General features: G+C 35.3%; 1 protein-coding gene across 1 annotated transcript; it reads left to right on the top strand.

Moving 5' to 3' along the window:
- The first annotated feature begins 2,996 nt into the window (after positions 1 to 2,996).
- On the top strand, positions 2,997 to 18,151 carry LOC117982919 (uncharacterized). The gene is made up of 10 exons (XM_034969364.2): positions 2,997 to 3,130; positions 4,704 to 4,915; positions 6,438 to 6,629; positions 7,652 to 7,719; positions 8,609 to 8,786; positions 9,985 to 10,162; positions 10,418 to 10,613; positions 14,489 to 14,624; positions 15,413 to 15,593; positions 16,683 to 18,151. The coding sequence occupies exons 1-10, from the start codon at positions 2,997 to 2,999 to the stop codon at positions 16,786 to 16,788; spliced, it is 1,581 nt and encodes a 526-aa protein (XP_034825255.1). The 3' UTR covers positions 16,789 to 18,151.
- The last annotated feature ends 112 nt before the right edge of the window (positions 18,152 to 18,263 follow it).

Raw genomic sequence — 18,263 nt, forward strand, 5'->3', positions numbered from 1 at the left:
GTCTGTTAAGAAAACCTGTAGGGTACTTCCCGTTGACATAGAATCCTGAAACGTAGGTAGGTAGGTCTTTTAGCACAAGTAAAGGAATAAATCCGAAAACCGTGAATTCGTGGTTACATCACAAAAAATATAAAAATGTGTTCATGAACAAATAATTAGTAGGTATTTTCGATTTTCAGAATAAGATAACTAGGTATACTTACTAAGTGGGGTACCATATGAAAGGGCATTTATCTGTGCATTCAAAAACAGTTTATTTTTTATTTTCATGCATTATAGTTTTGATATATCGTGCAAAATGACGAAAAAATACGACTGTAGTGCGGAACCCTTGGTGCGTGAGTCTGACTCGCACTTGGCCGGTTTCTTACTTCCTATTCAGTTACCCTTCCACGACGCATTGCGGCAAATACCGCAAATAATAAACGTGTAAAATGAGACCATTTAGTAGGTAGGTACCTACCTACTTTAGTATTATTTTATGACCATTTAAACCTACTTATTTATTGTTTCCCGAGTTAAATTACGTTTGCGTTCTTTGTAACGGTAACGATCAAGTTTGTGAGAGGATTTTTTTATCAACTGTAAATGGTTTTTATAGCCACGCTAATATTTGTTGTTTTAATTTTGTATTCTTAAGAATGTTTTTCCTAGTGGAATAAATTAAACTTTATTTCACAGTCAATTGTAGACTTGCCTCTGGCATAAGTGTAAAAAATATTTCGACTTTACCCTTAGGGTGGTAAGTAAATGGTAACGGTAAAGCCGAAAGATTTAACCAGACAAAATTTACCACATCACAAACAAAATTTATCTATCATATTTCACTCGAAAGTCAAAACTGATCTGGTTTATATAAACAAACACAAATATTTCCTCTCTATAATTATTATAGGTAGTAGGCATTGATTAATAATTATTGGTCTCGCTCCGGGTATCTCAAAGTATAATAGGTAGGTACCTATCTCATAAAATATGCAATCGGACAGAAAATTCCGATGTTATACCTAATAAATTACGAGTGGGTATATAGCAACAATATTGCAATGTAACAATGCAATAAGCAACTTCGACTTCCACGAATCGTTGAGGTGGGCATCTAAGACAAATATTTCTTAGAATTTGCTTCGGTTTTAAACACCTATTTAGTTACATACTGTAAAAAAAAATATTCTGGACGTCTGCCACTCACAGCTCACTGACCGAGCCGGCAGCCCGCCAAGCTTTTAATAATAGTCAGCTAAAGCCTAAAAAGAATCTCTCTAGAATTTATCTGAAAATAATTTTTATCTCAGTAGTGTTTCCCTGCAAGAATTTAATAGCAATTCATTTCAAAATTTTTATCAATGTAATTAATTGTAAAGGAGTACTTACATTACGCAGCCGAAAGTAATGTACATCGGCCTTTAGAATGACATTTCGGCTTTGTAGAGCGTTGTCTCTGTCACTCGTACCTATATGACGTTTTGTCGGTCTCAACGACAGGGACAACGCTCTACAAATTTACTGTCTCCTTCTTAAGGTCAATGCATATTACTTTACTGTACTGTAGGTAGCTTTAGCGCCAATGACCTATATAATACTAAAAGTACGCTGGGCTTGCGATTGCCAACCTGTGTTTGAAGCAACTTAATTACCGCCATTTTGGCACTGATTGCACCAGAGAGCGTCCTGTGAGCGTACCTACTCGTAAGTGGATGTTATTAATGACTGATGAGCATCGACTGATGAGTGATGAGTTTGATGACTGATGACTGTTGAGACATTTATCAACATAGTGTCAACACGGGAGTATTATTATTATTAATTATACTTACTCCATCTTACTCTCGGTAGGCGCTTTGAATCAGCACATAAATAGCTACATTCCCGAACGCTGCCCAGCCGAGATGGATTGCCCATACCTGCTTGGTGCTGCAAATGTTTCATGGGCGGCGGTAATATTACCCACATCATTGACCCACCTGCTCGTCTGCTTGTCTGCTCGCTATTTCTATTTAAAAAAAACCTAGCATAGACTTGTAATAAGATATAATTTTGCGAAATTACACATAAGTTAAGCTATCCGGGTTAGCTAGTCTTGTACATAAGTGACCAGGGTGACCAGTTAATCAAAATGTGATACGTAGCTTACCTTAGGCAGTGGTCCGACCGCCGACGATGGACGAGAAACGAGTAGAACTAGAAACTATAAACGAGTTGGCGATCAGTGGGAAGTGAGTGTGTAGTTTCGATAGTTTTGTCGCCAGGCTATAAGCGAGTGTGCAGGTGCGACGAGCGATTACTCGCGCCATTCGCCCGCGGTCGCTCAGTCCTGTGCAAACCTGCGCACGCGTTACACGTGTTCAAGTGAGCGAGCATCGCTGAACGAATATCGCTGAGCGAGTTTATTTTCGAATGCTTGTCGCTCAGCGACAAAACTAGTAAAGCGAGTCGTAGCCGGCAGTGTGAACTGTTAGAGAGCAACTTTTGATATAATATGCATCTTTTTCGTTTACACGGAATGTAGGGTACATATTTTATTGTGCGTTTCTTGAGAGAGAAAATCGCCGGTAGTTTTCTCGCGGCGGTCGGACCACTGCCTTATTTAGCAGTTTATTAAACCTTTAAAAAATTCGGTTCCTTAATCTATGGTCCATTCATCTCTGACTCTTAACACTTGGATGAATCTCTATGCTATAACATGACTGTCATAATTACAAATGTCACAAACAAATCACAAACGCGTAAAATGTGCGTAAAATTTAACTCCTCACGCGCCATTTTAACTTTATGTGTCAAATTTCATGTCAAAAGTACAATTTTGGTCCTTATTTCAAAGGTGGGTGAACCCGTACTGTTGACATGACAGTTGACCCATCGAGTTAAAATGGCGCGTGAGGAATAATTTTGTACGGACTATTATTTCTTGGATATAACGTAATAATATAATACCATGGTATTATTACTTTTAAAATTAATTTAATGCTGTATTTTATCTAAAACAAATAACAATAATGTCGTCAAGAGCTTTTCCAAAACGACGGCAACTACCGAAGCTTATGGCTTGCATGACTAAGAACAGCTTAGAGAATCTTAGAAATATAGCTTTGTTTGGTCTCAATACATTAGACGCTAAAGGAATCAGAAGGTAAAAAAATAACAAAAATCATCATTCAAATCAATGAAATCATAACATTATTATACTTAGGTACTTCATTACTATAACTATAACATTATAAATGAGTAAAGTGGGTTTGTCCTTCAATCACGCCGCAACGAAGCAACGGATCAACGTGTTTCTTTGCATGAATATAGGTAGGTACAGTGGTTTTTTTAACAGGGACAGTATGGGGAAATCCAAGCCCATAGAAGATACGGGGAAACTGTTTTAGGAACCTTTAGGTCTTTTTTGTGAGAACAATATGGCAAATTGAGATGTCATATTGAACATTGTTTGAACCAATAATTTTAGTTACTTACAAATTGTATGAAAAATCATTTAAGTAGGTAGGTACCTACTTAAATTTCTGCTGTTCCGATTTTATTCATTCAGTACAATGAAATGATCCTTACATGATATTGAGTCGATCAGCATTAAAAAAATCAGTCAATTACATTGATATTTATAGACAACTCACGCTTGACCAAAAATTAACTATGCCAAAACTGTTTCCACAAAAAAAAACTTAAAGGTTCCTAAGACAGTGTCTCTATATTATTATCTTTTATGGTTTTGGATTTCCCCATACTGTCCCAGTTAAAAAAAAACAGTGAGTGACATAGGCTACTTTTTATCTCGAGATATCAAACAGATCCCACGGGATTTATAAAAAACTAAATCCTCGAAGGTCGCAGGTGGCAGTTTCCTACGTAGTTTGCAATTTACTACGTAGCAATGTTACGTAAGCACTTAGTAAATTGATTACACGTTTGTTTTCCGATTTTTAATTTCTTGAATCATGTAAGAACGGCTATACACGGGTAAAGTTTCAAGCAGTTATGACTCAAAACTGCTTAACCGCCCTCCTTTGAAGATTTGTGTGGCGTTATGTGATGGCTTTGTTTTTCCGCTTCTTTAGTAGTGCGAGGGCGGGGCGGGCGGTGTATAATATCCTGCATGGTATATGCATGGTGCACTATTCCTTAATGCCTTTAAGGCTTAATGTAAGTTTTCGAGTTAGCAAAAAACTTTTCCGTCCCTTTTTCGTCCAGACTAAGTGACATTTTTACGCATAGTAAATACATTAAGGAGCTGGCGAATAAAATACATCAAATAAATACAGTAGAGCAACAAAAAACTGAATCAAAGCTTATGATTTGTCGTAATTATACCGTTTTGTTCGAAATTATAAACTTTGGGAGTAAGTAGTTTTTCTTGACTTATATGTGTATACGTCATTGGTAGTTTTAGAGCATTTTGCTTGACAATTAGTTCACGTGCCTTTGTATTCAGTGGGTCAAAAGTGTCAGTACATGAAAAAAGATTTGGTCAGAAGCGTACCAAACTACACCGTTTTGTTAGCGAGCTAGGACCTCCGAGCAGTTGCTACCGCTCCGAGCAGTCCTATATTACCAAAGATATTTTGAGTATTATCGTGCAGTTGTCTGACAACCACTACTCGAGCGGTCCATTGATTAACTGCTCAAACTCTCCGTGTATGGCCGCTTTAACGGGTAGTATGGAATAAATTAATTGGCGAGGTCATTTGGTTTGTTTCCAGACGGAAACTTCCACTATACGAATGCCTCATATTGGAACTGACAGAATCCGGTTATTCGGAGTCTTCGAATTATCTGCAAGACCTTATCTATGACAATTTACAACTTTTGGCCGAAGATGACATAGGAATTGTTGTTGATTTGAGAAAAAAGGAAGATTATTTGGAAGACATTAGCGCAGGATTAATTAGAGCTGAAAAACAACGTGATAAAGGCAAGCTTTTTAGGGTTCCGCATCTAATTAATATTATTATTATTTAACTGTTAAAATAATTATTTTGAAATATGTTAGGTATTTCATTATTATCTTTCTAACTATTAAGTATTATCATTGCCCAAGTACATTCTTGACACTGGATTTGAAAAGCACGAGTTGGGTAGACATGCGCTTATCTAGCAGACAACTTGCTATTTTACTTTAGCAATAAATGTTGTAAAATCCTGAAGAGCTTTAGATATAAAGTGGATTTTGCGGTACAGAGATATTGGATAAGGAAATAGGTACCCAACTTAAAAATTTGATTAGGTCAAAAATAGATTTATTTACTACAACGAAAGATAACATTAAAGTTATACATACGTACATAAATATCTGACCAAGATTTTTTGTTTAAAATAATTTCTGCTATAGTTCGTTTATCGTTCTTTGGATCTACGAATATAAGTAGATATATGGTAGTACCTAAGTACTATAATCACCAAAAAAAATATTTTATTCATTCAAACTAGATAAGTACCTATAAAATGTAAGTTTATAATTATGATAATTTTAGGTGAATGCAAAAACTGACGATGGAAATGTTTACGTTATATTTATAACGACCTTATTGAGATCAATTTGAATGAAAAAATAAAACTCAGTATAAGTCATTATTCTTTTCGCACATAACAGAACTTCCTTATTGATAGGAAATAATTTTCGGCATAATTGAATTAATAAAATGATAATAGGTAGCTGTTTGTTCAAAAGAATGTTATGTCTCATTATATTTTATCAGAAAATAATAAAAGAAATACAGTTTTTGAAAACCTACTCTTCTACTTTGCATCGACGGCGGTTCCTCTGGTGCTGCAAATGTTCATGGGCGGCGGTAATCACTTATCATCAGGTGACCCGCCTGCTCGTTTGCTCGCTATCTCTATTAAAAAAAAACCGGCAAAGCGCGAGTCAGGCTCGCGCAACGAGGGTTCCGTACTACAGTTGTATTTTTTGACATTTTGCACGATTAATCAAAAACTATCATATTATAGTATAAAAATTAAAAAAAAATCTGTTTTAGAATGCACAAGTGAAGACCTTTCGTATGAAACCCCACTTAATATAGTTATCTTACTTCGGAAATTGAAAATACTAATTATTAGTTCATGACCACAATTTAATTTTTTTTGTGTGATGTAACCACAAATTCACGGTTTTCAGATTTTGTCCCGAATATCAGCTATAAAGCCTAACCTACCTAATACCTGCCAAATTTCATGATTCTAGGTCAACAGGAAGTACCCTGTAGGTTTCTTGACAGACAGACAGACAACAAAGTGATCCTATAAGGGTTCCGTTTTTCCTTTTGAGGTACGGAACCCTAAAAAAGATAAAAACTATTTCCTATCAAATTTTTAGGGATTAAGCTGGACCAACATAATATTTAGGTTGAAATTGATGAGACGAAGACAAATACCCGTGCGGTTTTAGTGGTAAAGATTCAATAATTATAAAATTCATTTAATTATGTTTTTAGGAAATACAAAAAAGGAGAGTTTAGAGCTATTAGGTTTGGCATTATCTTATGCTGAGAAAGGAAAAGGCCTTTTGTGGCTGGCCGAGAAATTCTTTCTGGCAGCGTTAGCCGTATCGAGCCAATATTTGATTGATGGAGGGCGACAGAAAGGATGTTGTAAATATTACTACGCAAGGTTCTTGCTCGATAAATGTGAGTTAATCCGTCTCGGAACATTAGTACCTAGTATTTAATAGTTAAGGACTTTTGATTGAGGGTTAAATCGGGCAAAATTTTCGCATTTGGTTTAATCATAATTTTCTAAGCTTTTATTTAATTATTATTTTTATTTTGGTTTATGTTTTTTATTTTATTAGACAATTAGATAGTCATACTCTGTTCTTTGGCGAGATAAAGGACCACCATTCAATACGTTTAAAAAATTTAAACTGCTAGTTAATGCCCGCGACTTCGTTCGCGTGAATTTAGGTTTTTAAAAAATCACGTGGCAACTTTTGATTTTCAGGAATAAAAAGTATCCTAAGTAGGATACTTAGGATACTTTTTATTCCTGAAAATTCCAGATCTCTTATACCAAATAGATGATGCCCTCGACTTCGCGTACGTGGATTTAGGTTTTCAGTAATTCCTTTCTTTGATTTTCCTAGACAAAAAATTGTCGAGGCAAAAATAATAATATTTATAGCAATAGCATCCCTGTACCAAATTTCGTCAAAATCGGTAAAACGGATGGGCCGTGAAAAGCTTCACACAGACAGACACTTTCGCATTAATTGTAATATAACTAACTTATAATTATTAATCTTCTTACTTTATGTTATCATAGTGTTTAAAATATATGATTGATAATAAAATAATTAGTATACATATAATATTATTTAATAAGAATATTGAATAATTGATGTCTGAATCTTTTTATTATTCCATGGGACATTATGACTGTAGCTTTATTTTTCGGTGCTCATCTATTTATTTTTGATTACCTGCCAACTAGCTTTTAGCGCATGACTTACCTACTTCAACATTTTAAAACTTCTGGAAGCTGATAAAAATGAAAAGATTGGGAAGAGAGCTATTTATAAATTACTTAATCGGCATGTAGTGTGACATACGCATGAGGCCCGCAGTGCACAGTGTTAAAATATTTCATACAAAATCTATCCTCGACACTGGGTACTGGGACCTGGTGTATTAAATGCTGTGGTATAAATTAGTTCCAGACGCAGATCCTGAAGAGCCGTTTGTTATTCTAACTGAAGTCAGGGACAGCGCTATTGGAAAGGTTGGAAATATATTTTTATCAATGTCTAAATCTTGCAGCAGGAGATTGTGTAATTGTGTAATTTACTGACTCGACGAAATTTTTGAAGCTACAAATTGTTTGTATGTAGGTAGGATTTCATTTTCTTACTAGCTTTTGCCAACGACATCTTCCGCGTGATATAATTCATAGCTTTCTATCCTTGAATCAGAATTGGATCATTAGTTTCGGAGATTAGGGTTCCGTACCTCAAAATAAAAACCGAACCTTTATAGGATTACTTTGTTGTCTGTGTGTCTGTCCGTCTGACCGTCTTGTCTGTCAAGAAAATCTATCTAAGGGTACTTCCCGTTGACCTAGAATCATGACATTAGGCAGGTAAGTAGTACCTACTAATTGCACAGATAAGGGGGGAAATCTGAAAATCGTGAATTTGTGGTTACATCACAAAAAAAAAATTAAAATATGTTCGTGAACAAATAATTAGTATTTTCAACTTTAGTAAGGTCAATAAAGTAAAATTAATATACCAAATGGGGTATCATATGAAAGGGCTTTACCTGTTGAGTCTAAAACAGATTTTTACTTATTTTTAGGCATCATCATTTTTGATTTATCGTGCAAAACAAAATGTCGAAAAATACGACTGTAGTAGGTACGGAACCCTTGATGCGCAAGTCTGACTCACACTTTTTTAAATAACTAGCTTATGCTCGCGACTTCGTCCGCGTGGACTACACAAATTTCAAACCAATATTTCACCCCCTTAGGGGTTGAATTCAAAATGGGCATGTCAAATTTCAGCCCGATTCGTCCAGTAGTTTGAGCCGTGCGTTGATAGGTCAGTCAGTCAGTCAGTCAATCCTTTTATATATTTAGAAGATTTAAGATTTAAGATTTATGATTGCAGAATTGGCCGCTCTACGAACCTGAGAACGAGTACGACGAGGTACCACCTGACACGGTGTTCTCTGCGACCGCCATTCAACTCCACCGGGTGCTACTCAGTAAGGCTCGATTGGCTAGGAACGAAGATCCTGCAAAATCAGAGAGACTCTCCAGATTAGCAGAGCGGAGAGCTAAAGACGGTAAGATCACAGTTCAAACCCCCGACATTTTCTACAAGCGAACATTAGGTCGATTTCGTAAAACCTGCATCATTCATTATTACAATCTCAACTGTTGTGACTGGCTCATTGCGCTATTCTTGTTGCAATAATGCATTGTAGCCAATAGTGAACGAGCGTCACCTAATCAAAGGTGATTGCGATCGTAACATTGTAGCTGCCATTCTACCGCGATCGTGACACTGACAATTACTATTTTATTCGACTTAGTTTAGGTAGCTAGCTATATTTTTACCTATCCTAATTAATAACGAAATAATTCCCACACAATCTCCATCCCATTTTTTAATATCTATTTTAATAATTTTTTTTTTTTAATTCTTCTTCGTCAATGATATACCTACTTCAATTTCAGACCTAAAATAAACTGTTTGGATGTTTGAAATTGGCTTGAAAATTTCCTATCTTTAGAGGTATTCTATCCGTTGGTCGGTTAAGAAATTAAGTATATTTTAGGTAGATAATTATATTAGCGACTAATATATCTAATACAAAACCGTATTGAAAACTTCCTTACTGCAATAATGTTTCCATTGCTATTAATTGATAGGTAGTTAAAGGTACCTATGTTTACCATTGACCTCTTCGTGATCAAATCGCACGTCGCGGTCATTCAGTTTTCCTTTTTCCTAGAATGTGTTCTAGTAGGTTAATTGTTATGATTCCTACTAGTAGTTGGTATTGAAATGTCATTATTTACATGTACCTAACAATAAATATGCGTATTTAAAGTACTTGCGTGTTAATCTGTTGATCAAGGTGAAAATGAATTGTAACATTACTGCGAGTCGTCCAGCGTCATTTGCGGAGATGATCATCATCATCATCGGCTAACCCATCGCCAGCTCACTACTGACGCGAGTACATGGTAGCTTCTCAGATTGAGAAGCTACCATGCTGGCAAAGTGCGGATTGGCAGATTTCACACACCTTTGAGAACATTTTGAAGAACTCTCAGACATGCCGGTTTCCTCACAATGTTTTCCTTCATCGTTAAAGCAAGTGATAGTTAATTGCTTAAAACGCACATACCTAATTTCGAAAAGTTAGGACTGCGTGCTCGGGATCGAACCCCGGACCTCCCGACTAGGAGGCCGATACCTTAACCAGCTGGCTATCACCGCTTTGCAGAGGTCATAAGGTTCTTGTTATTTTACAGCCAGTGATATACCTAAAACGGCTGAAGCGATCCTAGAAATCGGTATCAGTCAATTGCTAATGAACAATTTGAATAACGCCCATAAAACGTTTCTTCGAGCGTTCAAAATTTACGAAGCTGACAATAATATAGTGGGCTTATGCGATTCAAGAATGCATCTAGCTGCAGTGATGCAGAGGTAAGTGTTCATATTTGATGTGATAATATAATATTATTTATATGGCAAAAAGATATAAATTAAACTAGATGATGTCCGCGACTTAGTGCGCGTGAATTTGTAGGTATACCTCTATTTTAGACATTAATTTGCCAGGATAAAAAGTATAGACTATATTAATTGTGTCCGGGATGCAAGTTGTCTCTGTAACATTATATATAACAGGTTGAATATACGCGTACAGAATCACATGAGTTATCTTTACATGGTTTTTAGGTTGGGTGACCACGAAACTGCAGCAAAACTGCTTACTGAAATGGGAGCTTTGGCAATGGAGCACGGGCTTCGAAGACAACTCGGTCGAGCGCTACATCTCCTGGGCGAACTTCATTTGCGCAGAGAACGGCCGGACTTGGGCACGCAGCATCTTATCGAGGCGTTTCAATGCTTTATGGGCTTAAATGTGCAATATGTGCGTCGGCGTACTTTATAACTTCATCATCATCAACTGATAGACGTCCACTGCTGGAGATAGGTCTCTGCAGGGACTTCCACACGCGACGGTATTGCGCCACCTGAATCTAGCGGCTCCCTGCGACTCGTCTGTCCACCTAGTGATGGGGTCTTACAACACTGCAGCTTCCGGTGCGAGGTCACCACTCGAGCACCTTTAGACCCCGACGTCTAGGTATCGGTTTTCCAATGGCAATGGGCAGGACACATAGTTTTTGTACTGCCCATTGCCACTTCACCTTCGCAACCCGTTGAGATATGTCGGTTACTCTAGTTCTCCTACGGATCTCCCCATTTTTAATTTGATCACGTAGAGAAACTCCGAGCAATAGCTCTCTCCATCGCCCGCTGAGTGACTCTAAGCTATTTCTATATGAGGCCCGTAGTTAGCGACCATATATGTATATAACTTTTAGCGATTTTATAACTTAGAGTTATTAATATATAATTTTACCACAACCTGGCCTTCAAGCATCAAAATGTTTGTGTCTACGGATACTCCTGCTAGCCATGGTGAGTGCAGATTTGAATCTGCACTCACCATGGCTAGCAGGAGCTTCTTTTTGATTGCTGTACCTAAGCTATAGCAACCGGTAGTGATTATAAGAAATCTGTTTCTGTCCTATAAGACCATACCATCTAAGGCGAGTTTTTAAAATGTCTGATAAATAATAATTAACACTTCTCGCATAATAATTATAAGACACGAGCCAATTATGAGAATGAAAATGATGGATCGTGCGCATAAAAATACCCTAATATACACCGTCAATAATACCTACTTAATTTTTGAAATGGAGGAAGTAATGACCAAAAATCCATGTACGAGTTTTTGGTTCCGAACTCTTAATTTATATAACTCTGACTCTTATAAATACTATTATAAATACTATCTGTCCCGGCTTAAACTTTAACTTAGTTAAACTTAGTAAGTTAGTTAGGCTTAGTTTAAACGCTAAAACTCTGACTCTTAATATTCTCGACTCTAGTATCATAAGGTCGGATGTGGATTTTTGCTACTTTTCAGGAGAGCCAAAACAAAAATGCTAGGGAAATCGGGTCATAATTTCTTAACTACTAGAGATACAATTTCGGTTGTTTTTGTAATATTTAACACTTAACTGTACCTATCATTAATTAACCATTACTAGAAATACTTTATCATTAATAAATAAAATATAAACTCACAATTTCTTCAAAATGGACGATATGCGACTTTATGCTGGTAATATTCGTAACTGTGCTAAAAAATTGTGTGCATAAGTTGTAAACCGACTTTATGGCTGCAATTTTTACTATTACAAATTTGAAATAAAAGTCGGATCTATTACTTAATATTTCATAATACGTCTTAACTGATTATACATAAGTAATATTCGGACAAAAGATCACAGTAGTTATCTCACAAAAATCATTTAGGAGTTTTGTGAGATAGCAACAATGTACCTATCTGATTTTTCTGAAACTGATTAGTTAGATCTGAAACATAATAATTGCATTCGCCCGATAGTCTGACCATTGCATCCGTGTAAACCTTGTGACTTCTGAATGAATGAAAATAACATTTACAAATTTACAAATAAAGCCCATTCATTAAAAACAACGGCCAAAATTTGGAAAAAAAATTAAAAAGTAATTAGAAACCTACAGTGGGCCAAACATTTTTTGTGGAATTGCATACATGACGGTTACATCAATATAGAAATCTAAAACATGCCAACATAGCCTGATTTTCCTTATAATGATTAGGTACGTAAAGTAAGAATGGAGGTCAGCAGGTACCTACTGCAAAAGGTGGTTGTATTTTACAATGGATAATGGTTTCTCATTATGTCGTATATTAGGCGAAAGCGGGGAAGAATTTTAAGTTTTTATGTACCTATAACATAGTAATGAAATACAAAAAAGTCTTCTTTAAAGTAGTTTTTATAAAATAATAACACCCAGCATTCTTGCTTTAGTTGTAGCCAGGTAATATATTCCGAAATCTGAAAATCCCCGCCGTTCTTATTTTATTTTTTTGATAATATAACAAACGGTCTATCCCCTTTGTAAAGGGATGTGGTCTTTAAAAATATGTTGTAGTGCCAAATCAAATTTATCAAAAAGTTTTGTTTCCTTCGCATGTTCTTGTAAACTGTGACCAATCTCTTAGTTTAGTAATCTGCATTGTTTTCAGCTGTTCCCTTTTTTTCTATTTGTGCATGGATTACATCTTACTCCACGTAGGTACATTTTGCATTTTAGCATAATGCTTGTGATTTATCATCTTTTAGTGTGGTAATCCTTATAATAATCATAAGTAAGCCATAACGATTATCATGCTCCGATTATGACCGACACAATTATCAGACCACAAAGTCAATTCTTCAACAATTTCGAGAATACTTTGTTTCTTCTCTAGTAGATTAATGAAATAAGACAAGATACTGTTTTATTCCTTCCGCTGCAGCTGATGTTTTCAGACCACATTAAAGTAGCAACACTGCTGGTAGCATCATGAATCGTTTTTAAGGTGCAGAAACTACGCAGGTATAAGGATTTACTGTTAGTCAAATCCGGCATTGCCACTTTTGTAATAAAAAAAATACTTTCTGCTTTCTTGAAAATTCCATTGCTTCTGTTTCGACTGTTCTTTTTAACAGATACTTATTTAAACTGTTTCTTTCGTGTTTTAGTTAAGTTTTTTTTATTTTTTTTCACTTTTATTAGTTGTTTAATTAATAAATTAATTTATACTACATTTATATTTAAATTAACATAATCTAAAGCTTTCTATAATTAGGTATGTTTCGTTAGAATCACTATCATCACATATTGTAGGTGCCTTATAATTTCTGCTCTCGATTAATATCAAATTCGGTCGATTATAAGACGGGTAAAGAAGAAAAAAATTGATTAGGTACTCTAATTTTTTAAGGCTACCTTAAAAACTAGGGCAATAAATTTTTGAACTGATGATTTGAACTGTGATTCATAAAAAACACCATAAATGCACGGTTTTTTGCTTAGTGGGGTTTTATTATAACATATGTTTAGATTTCCATGGTGTGATTTTCGTGGTCCTAAAAGATTTTCTAGTCTACATTTTCAAAATGTCTTCAGCTTTATTCTGGCTCTTTACTTTTTTCCCGCAGTTTAGTCCAAAATTTTGGTGAAATAGGATGGATCTCTTACCTATTAATCACATCAACTTTAACGTAGTCACAAACAAAAAGCTTTATTTCAACTTACTTCGATGAATTTTATTGCAAAATTATTTATATTACAAGGCAAAAAGTCTTAAATGATTCACAGTCCAAATATTAATACAAAAAATTCGAAGCATAACATCTGTTGTGATTTTACCTAACAAAATTATTACATATTTTAGAAGCAGAAGTGCGTAACTGCAGTACCAGCTAGTATTACAAATAAACTTATTTCGTAGCATAATGGTCGAACTCAAAATACATCTATAATTTTTCTCCATTGCTTTGGTGCATACATACGCAAGTCAAAAAATATAATTATGGTTCTCCAAATTTTTAGAATGTGTTCAGATACGACATTATGCATGTATTTATCTTTGCAACGAAAAGAGATAGAAATACTGGTGTCAGCTTGGCAGAAAGAGCCCGAAATGCTCATTACCTTTATGTAAAAAAGTGAGTTTGGTCGGAAGTACACATCCGACCTTATGATACTAGAGTCGAGTATTATTGTTATCATAAATTCTTTTCATGCATTTTGGTTGTGGCAGGGTAGGAACATTTAAAAAAGTTTTAAACAAGTAGTTACAGTTACCCTATCTAACTCTATAGAGCCTAAATTGTGTTTGATAATATTTTTAAGCAGACTGACGATACTGTTGTAAAAAAGGAAGAGAAGGGCACAGCAAGTGCTTTGGATGTAATTTTTAACACCGATAAGATAGAAGTTTACGAAGAAGAAGCGGAACAATCTAGATTGATGCATGCGATATCGGCTGGTAATTTGAAATCATATAATAACATAGTCAGAACTAATTTCGTGGAGCTAGTTGAGCATGCAGATTTAGTGGAATGTCTATAAATGAATCGTTTGTCTATAGGTTGACATGACAATTAAAATGACGACAAATCTCAAAAAGTGTTGAACAGTGATGTGTTGTACAGTGGTGTCACTCATAGTAGAAACTATAAACACAGATTTAATACAGATATATGTACAAGAAAAATCACGATATAAATAATTGGGTTTCGCAAATAAAATTGGTCAATCATTTTTATAATTTGATTTTATATGCATGAAATGAATTCATTTCATGCATACTAAATTGAATTCAATATCGAATATTAATTCATTTCATGCATGCATATTAAATCAATTTAATATTCGATATTGAATTTCATTTCATACATACTAAATCAAATTCAGAAAGAAGGTACTAAGTACTTGATACTTATCCACCAATCATTTTTATAATTTGATTGAATATGCATGAAATGAATTAATTTCATGCATACTAAATCGAATTCAGAAAGAAGATACTACTTGATACTTATGATACCTATATATACTTATCTAGTAGTAGAGAACCTACCTGTTTTCCTTATTCTTTGTGCCTGCTTTTAATATGCTTGCTGGCAAATAAAATGCGTTGAAAATCTGATCAGCATAGCTATTCCTAAGAAGTTATTTTAGTTTTAAGTTTTGTTTAGCTCTACTTTAACACCTATGGTTTTGTTTCCTACCTCCTTTAAAATCATGTTAAGTATACTAATTACTTGTTTGTAGGGCAAGAAATAATACCGTCATACTTCAATTTGTTAAGAGAGTCTGGTACATGTTCCGTTGCAAAAGTTAAAACTATCGAATGGAAATTGAGTCTGTGTAAATGGTGGGTGCAGGAAGTGCACCACGATTTGATACCCTGTCTTTGCCCACTACATAATCGTACACCTTTGGATGTCTTAAGGTATTTTTGCAATAATAAAACACTTAGGAGGTTGTTCGGGTTTTCCTTTATGAGCTTGTTTTGGTGTATACACTTTCTATACCTATTCATTATGTCTTAATAGCTGTAAGTTTTCCTGTTAAATAAAATGAAATAAAATAAATAAAATATTCAATTATACAAAAATTACAAAGAGACTCAATGGGATCATAGGAGGGAATATCTTCAAGTTTTAGGTATACAGAAGTCTGCAGGGATATGAGAAGAGGATACGATAGAGATAACCCTTCATCTAATCTAAACCGCTTTCGCATTAAAAGTGATCCCTTATTCTTAATTTAGCCAAATTTACCTGATTGCAAGCATGTCCAATAAGTAATCGGGTGATGTATGAAGCAATCCAGCCAATTATATTCTGTTCTGTCATCAAGGAACTTCAGGTTGCACAAAAGCAAATTATTTAGGTACCTTTAATCGGTTCTGATGTAATCCACAAAGTATACCAAGAATTTGTGAGATCAGTTTCTGTAAGAACACGCAGATTCTGAGAGTGGTTCTTAAAATTGGTATAGTTAGGTTTCGCCGGTGTGCCTTGCGGCTAAGAAATCTGTCAGTTTTATTGATTGTTGTATATTATGGGATATGGGATCAAAAGGATAGCTTCTAAAATAGCCATAGACTCTCCTGTGAATAGCGATGTTTTGAGGGCATTGTATTGAAGGGTTATTTTATATTTTGGAATGACTATTTTTATCTTATACCTAAGGGCACTTTCAAATTTGCCACGAAGTGCCGAGCGGAGGCAGCGCGCCTGCAGCGCTGCGGCCGCCCTGCTTTGTAAATCATCAGTTCATCGATCGAAATTATATGGATTTACAAAACAGCGTGGCCGCAGCGATGCAGCCGTGCTGCCTCCGCGCGGCAGTTTGTGGCTTTGAAGGCGCCCTAAGAATCAATTTTATCGATATAAAGTTTGTATTTTAACTTTAGTAGGTATCAATTATTATTTCCTACCGTGATTATGCATTGATACAAACTCATAAACCGGTATTTATAATCTGCAAGTATAAAATAAGAAGAATATTGACTAAAGTATAAATGATGTTTTAGGATGCAATTGGAGGCCGCCGCCATTGGAAATGAGCCGTCTGAAGACGAAAATGCGTTGCTGGGTAGGACTGGTACAGTTGAAGATATTTATGATAAAAATACGTAGTAGTCTTAACTAAGAACTGACTCTAAACTTGAGGACGTTCGCGACGGAGACTCGACGCAAGCTTTCACACCGAGTCACAAACTTCTCCTCCGGGGTACGGGCAGTATAGATTTTCATATTTTTTATACTATGAGAATATCGTAAGTGGTGATCCCAAAAAAAGTTAGTCCAATCTGTAGTTGTAACATTGTGATATGTACAATGTACATATACCTAAGCCCAACTAAGATTTGTTTTTGGAAAATGCGCAGTCATTTTACACCTTGTGTTCAGATTGGCCTATACCAATTTGATTTGCGCGGACTATACCTATAATACTGCTGTATATTTTCATGTTTCGTTTTTGTGAGTGTGTGACCATTGAGCTCATGACTAAGATCCCGGGTGGATTCAAAACCAACCGAACATGTTATATTGAATTATCTTCAAGTTATATTATTTACTAGCTGCCCCGGCGAACTTCGTACCGCCCAACAGTCGACTCAAAATTTTTAAATTTTTCTCTCCGTTAGAACCATCCTCGTACTTCAAGAAATATTATAAAAAAGAATTAGCGAAATCCGTTTAGCTGTTCTCGAGATTTGCGATCAGCAACACATTTAGCGATTCATTTTTATATACAGGAAGATTTTTTTGGTTTTGCACATTTTATTTTATGTTGTATAGAAACGAAATTTAATTAACACGTATTTTTTATTTTTTTTATTTTACTTAAGAATACCAAAGTTATCGTTTACCAAAGATATCCACTTTTGAACAGATGATTAGGGTCACCCTACAAACGTTATCTTCAGCTGTTGGTTAAAATACGTACGCACTCACACCCGATGACACGCGCGGCGGCCGTTGACCTCTGCGCGCTTTAATATCGTCTAAGATGCGAACTTGGTACTTTTTTTAAAAAGGAAAACGTCAGAGTCAGCTAACGTGCTTATAGCGTGCTTTGTTTACGAATAGTATGACCATGATTTGCTTATTTTAAGGTAAAGAAATATTTTCAAAAAAGGTACAAAATTATGAATGGAAATGTGTTCTATTAACGATACAGAACCACCAAAAAAAATTAGTGCAAAACTAAAAAAATCTTCCTGTATAGAGATTTTACTCTTTTCTTTGAGTTATATTGAATCAGGCTTACTTAATTTGAATAGATATATTACTTTACTACATAATCTGTCTATCAGGTTCATCTAAGTTAATATTATATTTCCAACGACATAATTTTAAGCCACTGGGCTGTAAAATGTTCTGAGGGTACGATGGCATTCTATCGTCGTACGTGGCCGTTAAGTTATTGACATTCCTTAGATGTTCATGAATGATGGAACATTTTTAACCCACATCTAAGTATTTTCTTGCATCTGAAAGCGTAATTTTATTGTCATCAATTCGACATCGAGTTTACATCAATTGCCATACACTTGATTGTCATCTTATGTAATTCACGTAACAGGTCTTGGGACAAAGACATGCTA

Source organism: Maniola hyperantus, chromosome 6 (genome assembly GCF_902806685.2).
Source record: "Maniola hyperantus chromosome 6, iAphHyp1.2, whole genome shotgun sequence".
NCBI classification, from domain to species: Eukaryota; Metazoa; Arthropoda; class Insecta; order Lepidoptera; family Nymphalidae; genus Maniola; species Maniola hyperantus.

Coding starts and splice junctions, on each gene's coding strand:
- LOC117982919 (XM_034969364.2), top strand. CDS start 2,997: ATGTCGTCAAGAGCTTTTCCAAAACGACGGCAACTACCGAAGCTTATG. Junction 7,720..8,608: donor GGGACAGCGCTATTGGAAAG/GTTGGAAATATA, acceptor TTATGATTGCAG/AATTGGCCGCTCTACGAACC. Junction 15,594..16,682: donor ACACCTTTGGATGTCTTAAG/GTATTTTTGCAA, acceptor ATGATGTTTTAG/GATGCAATTGGAGGCCGCCG.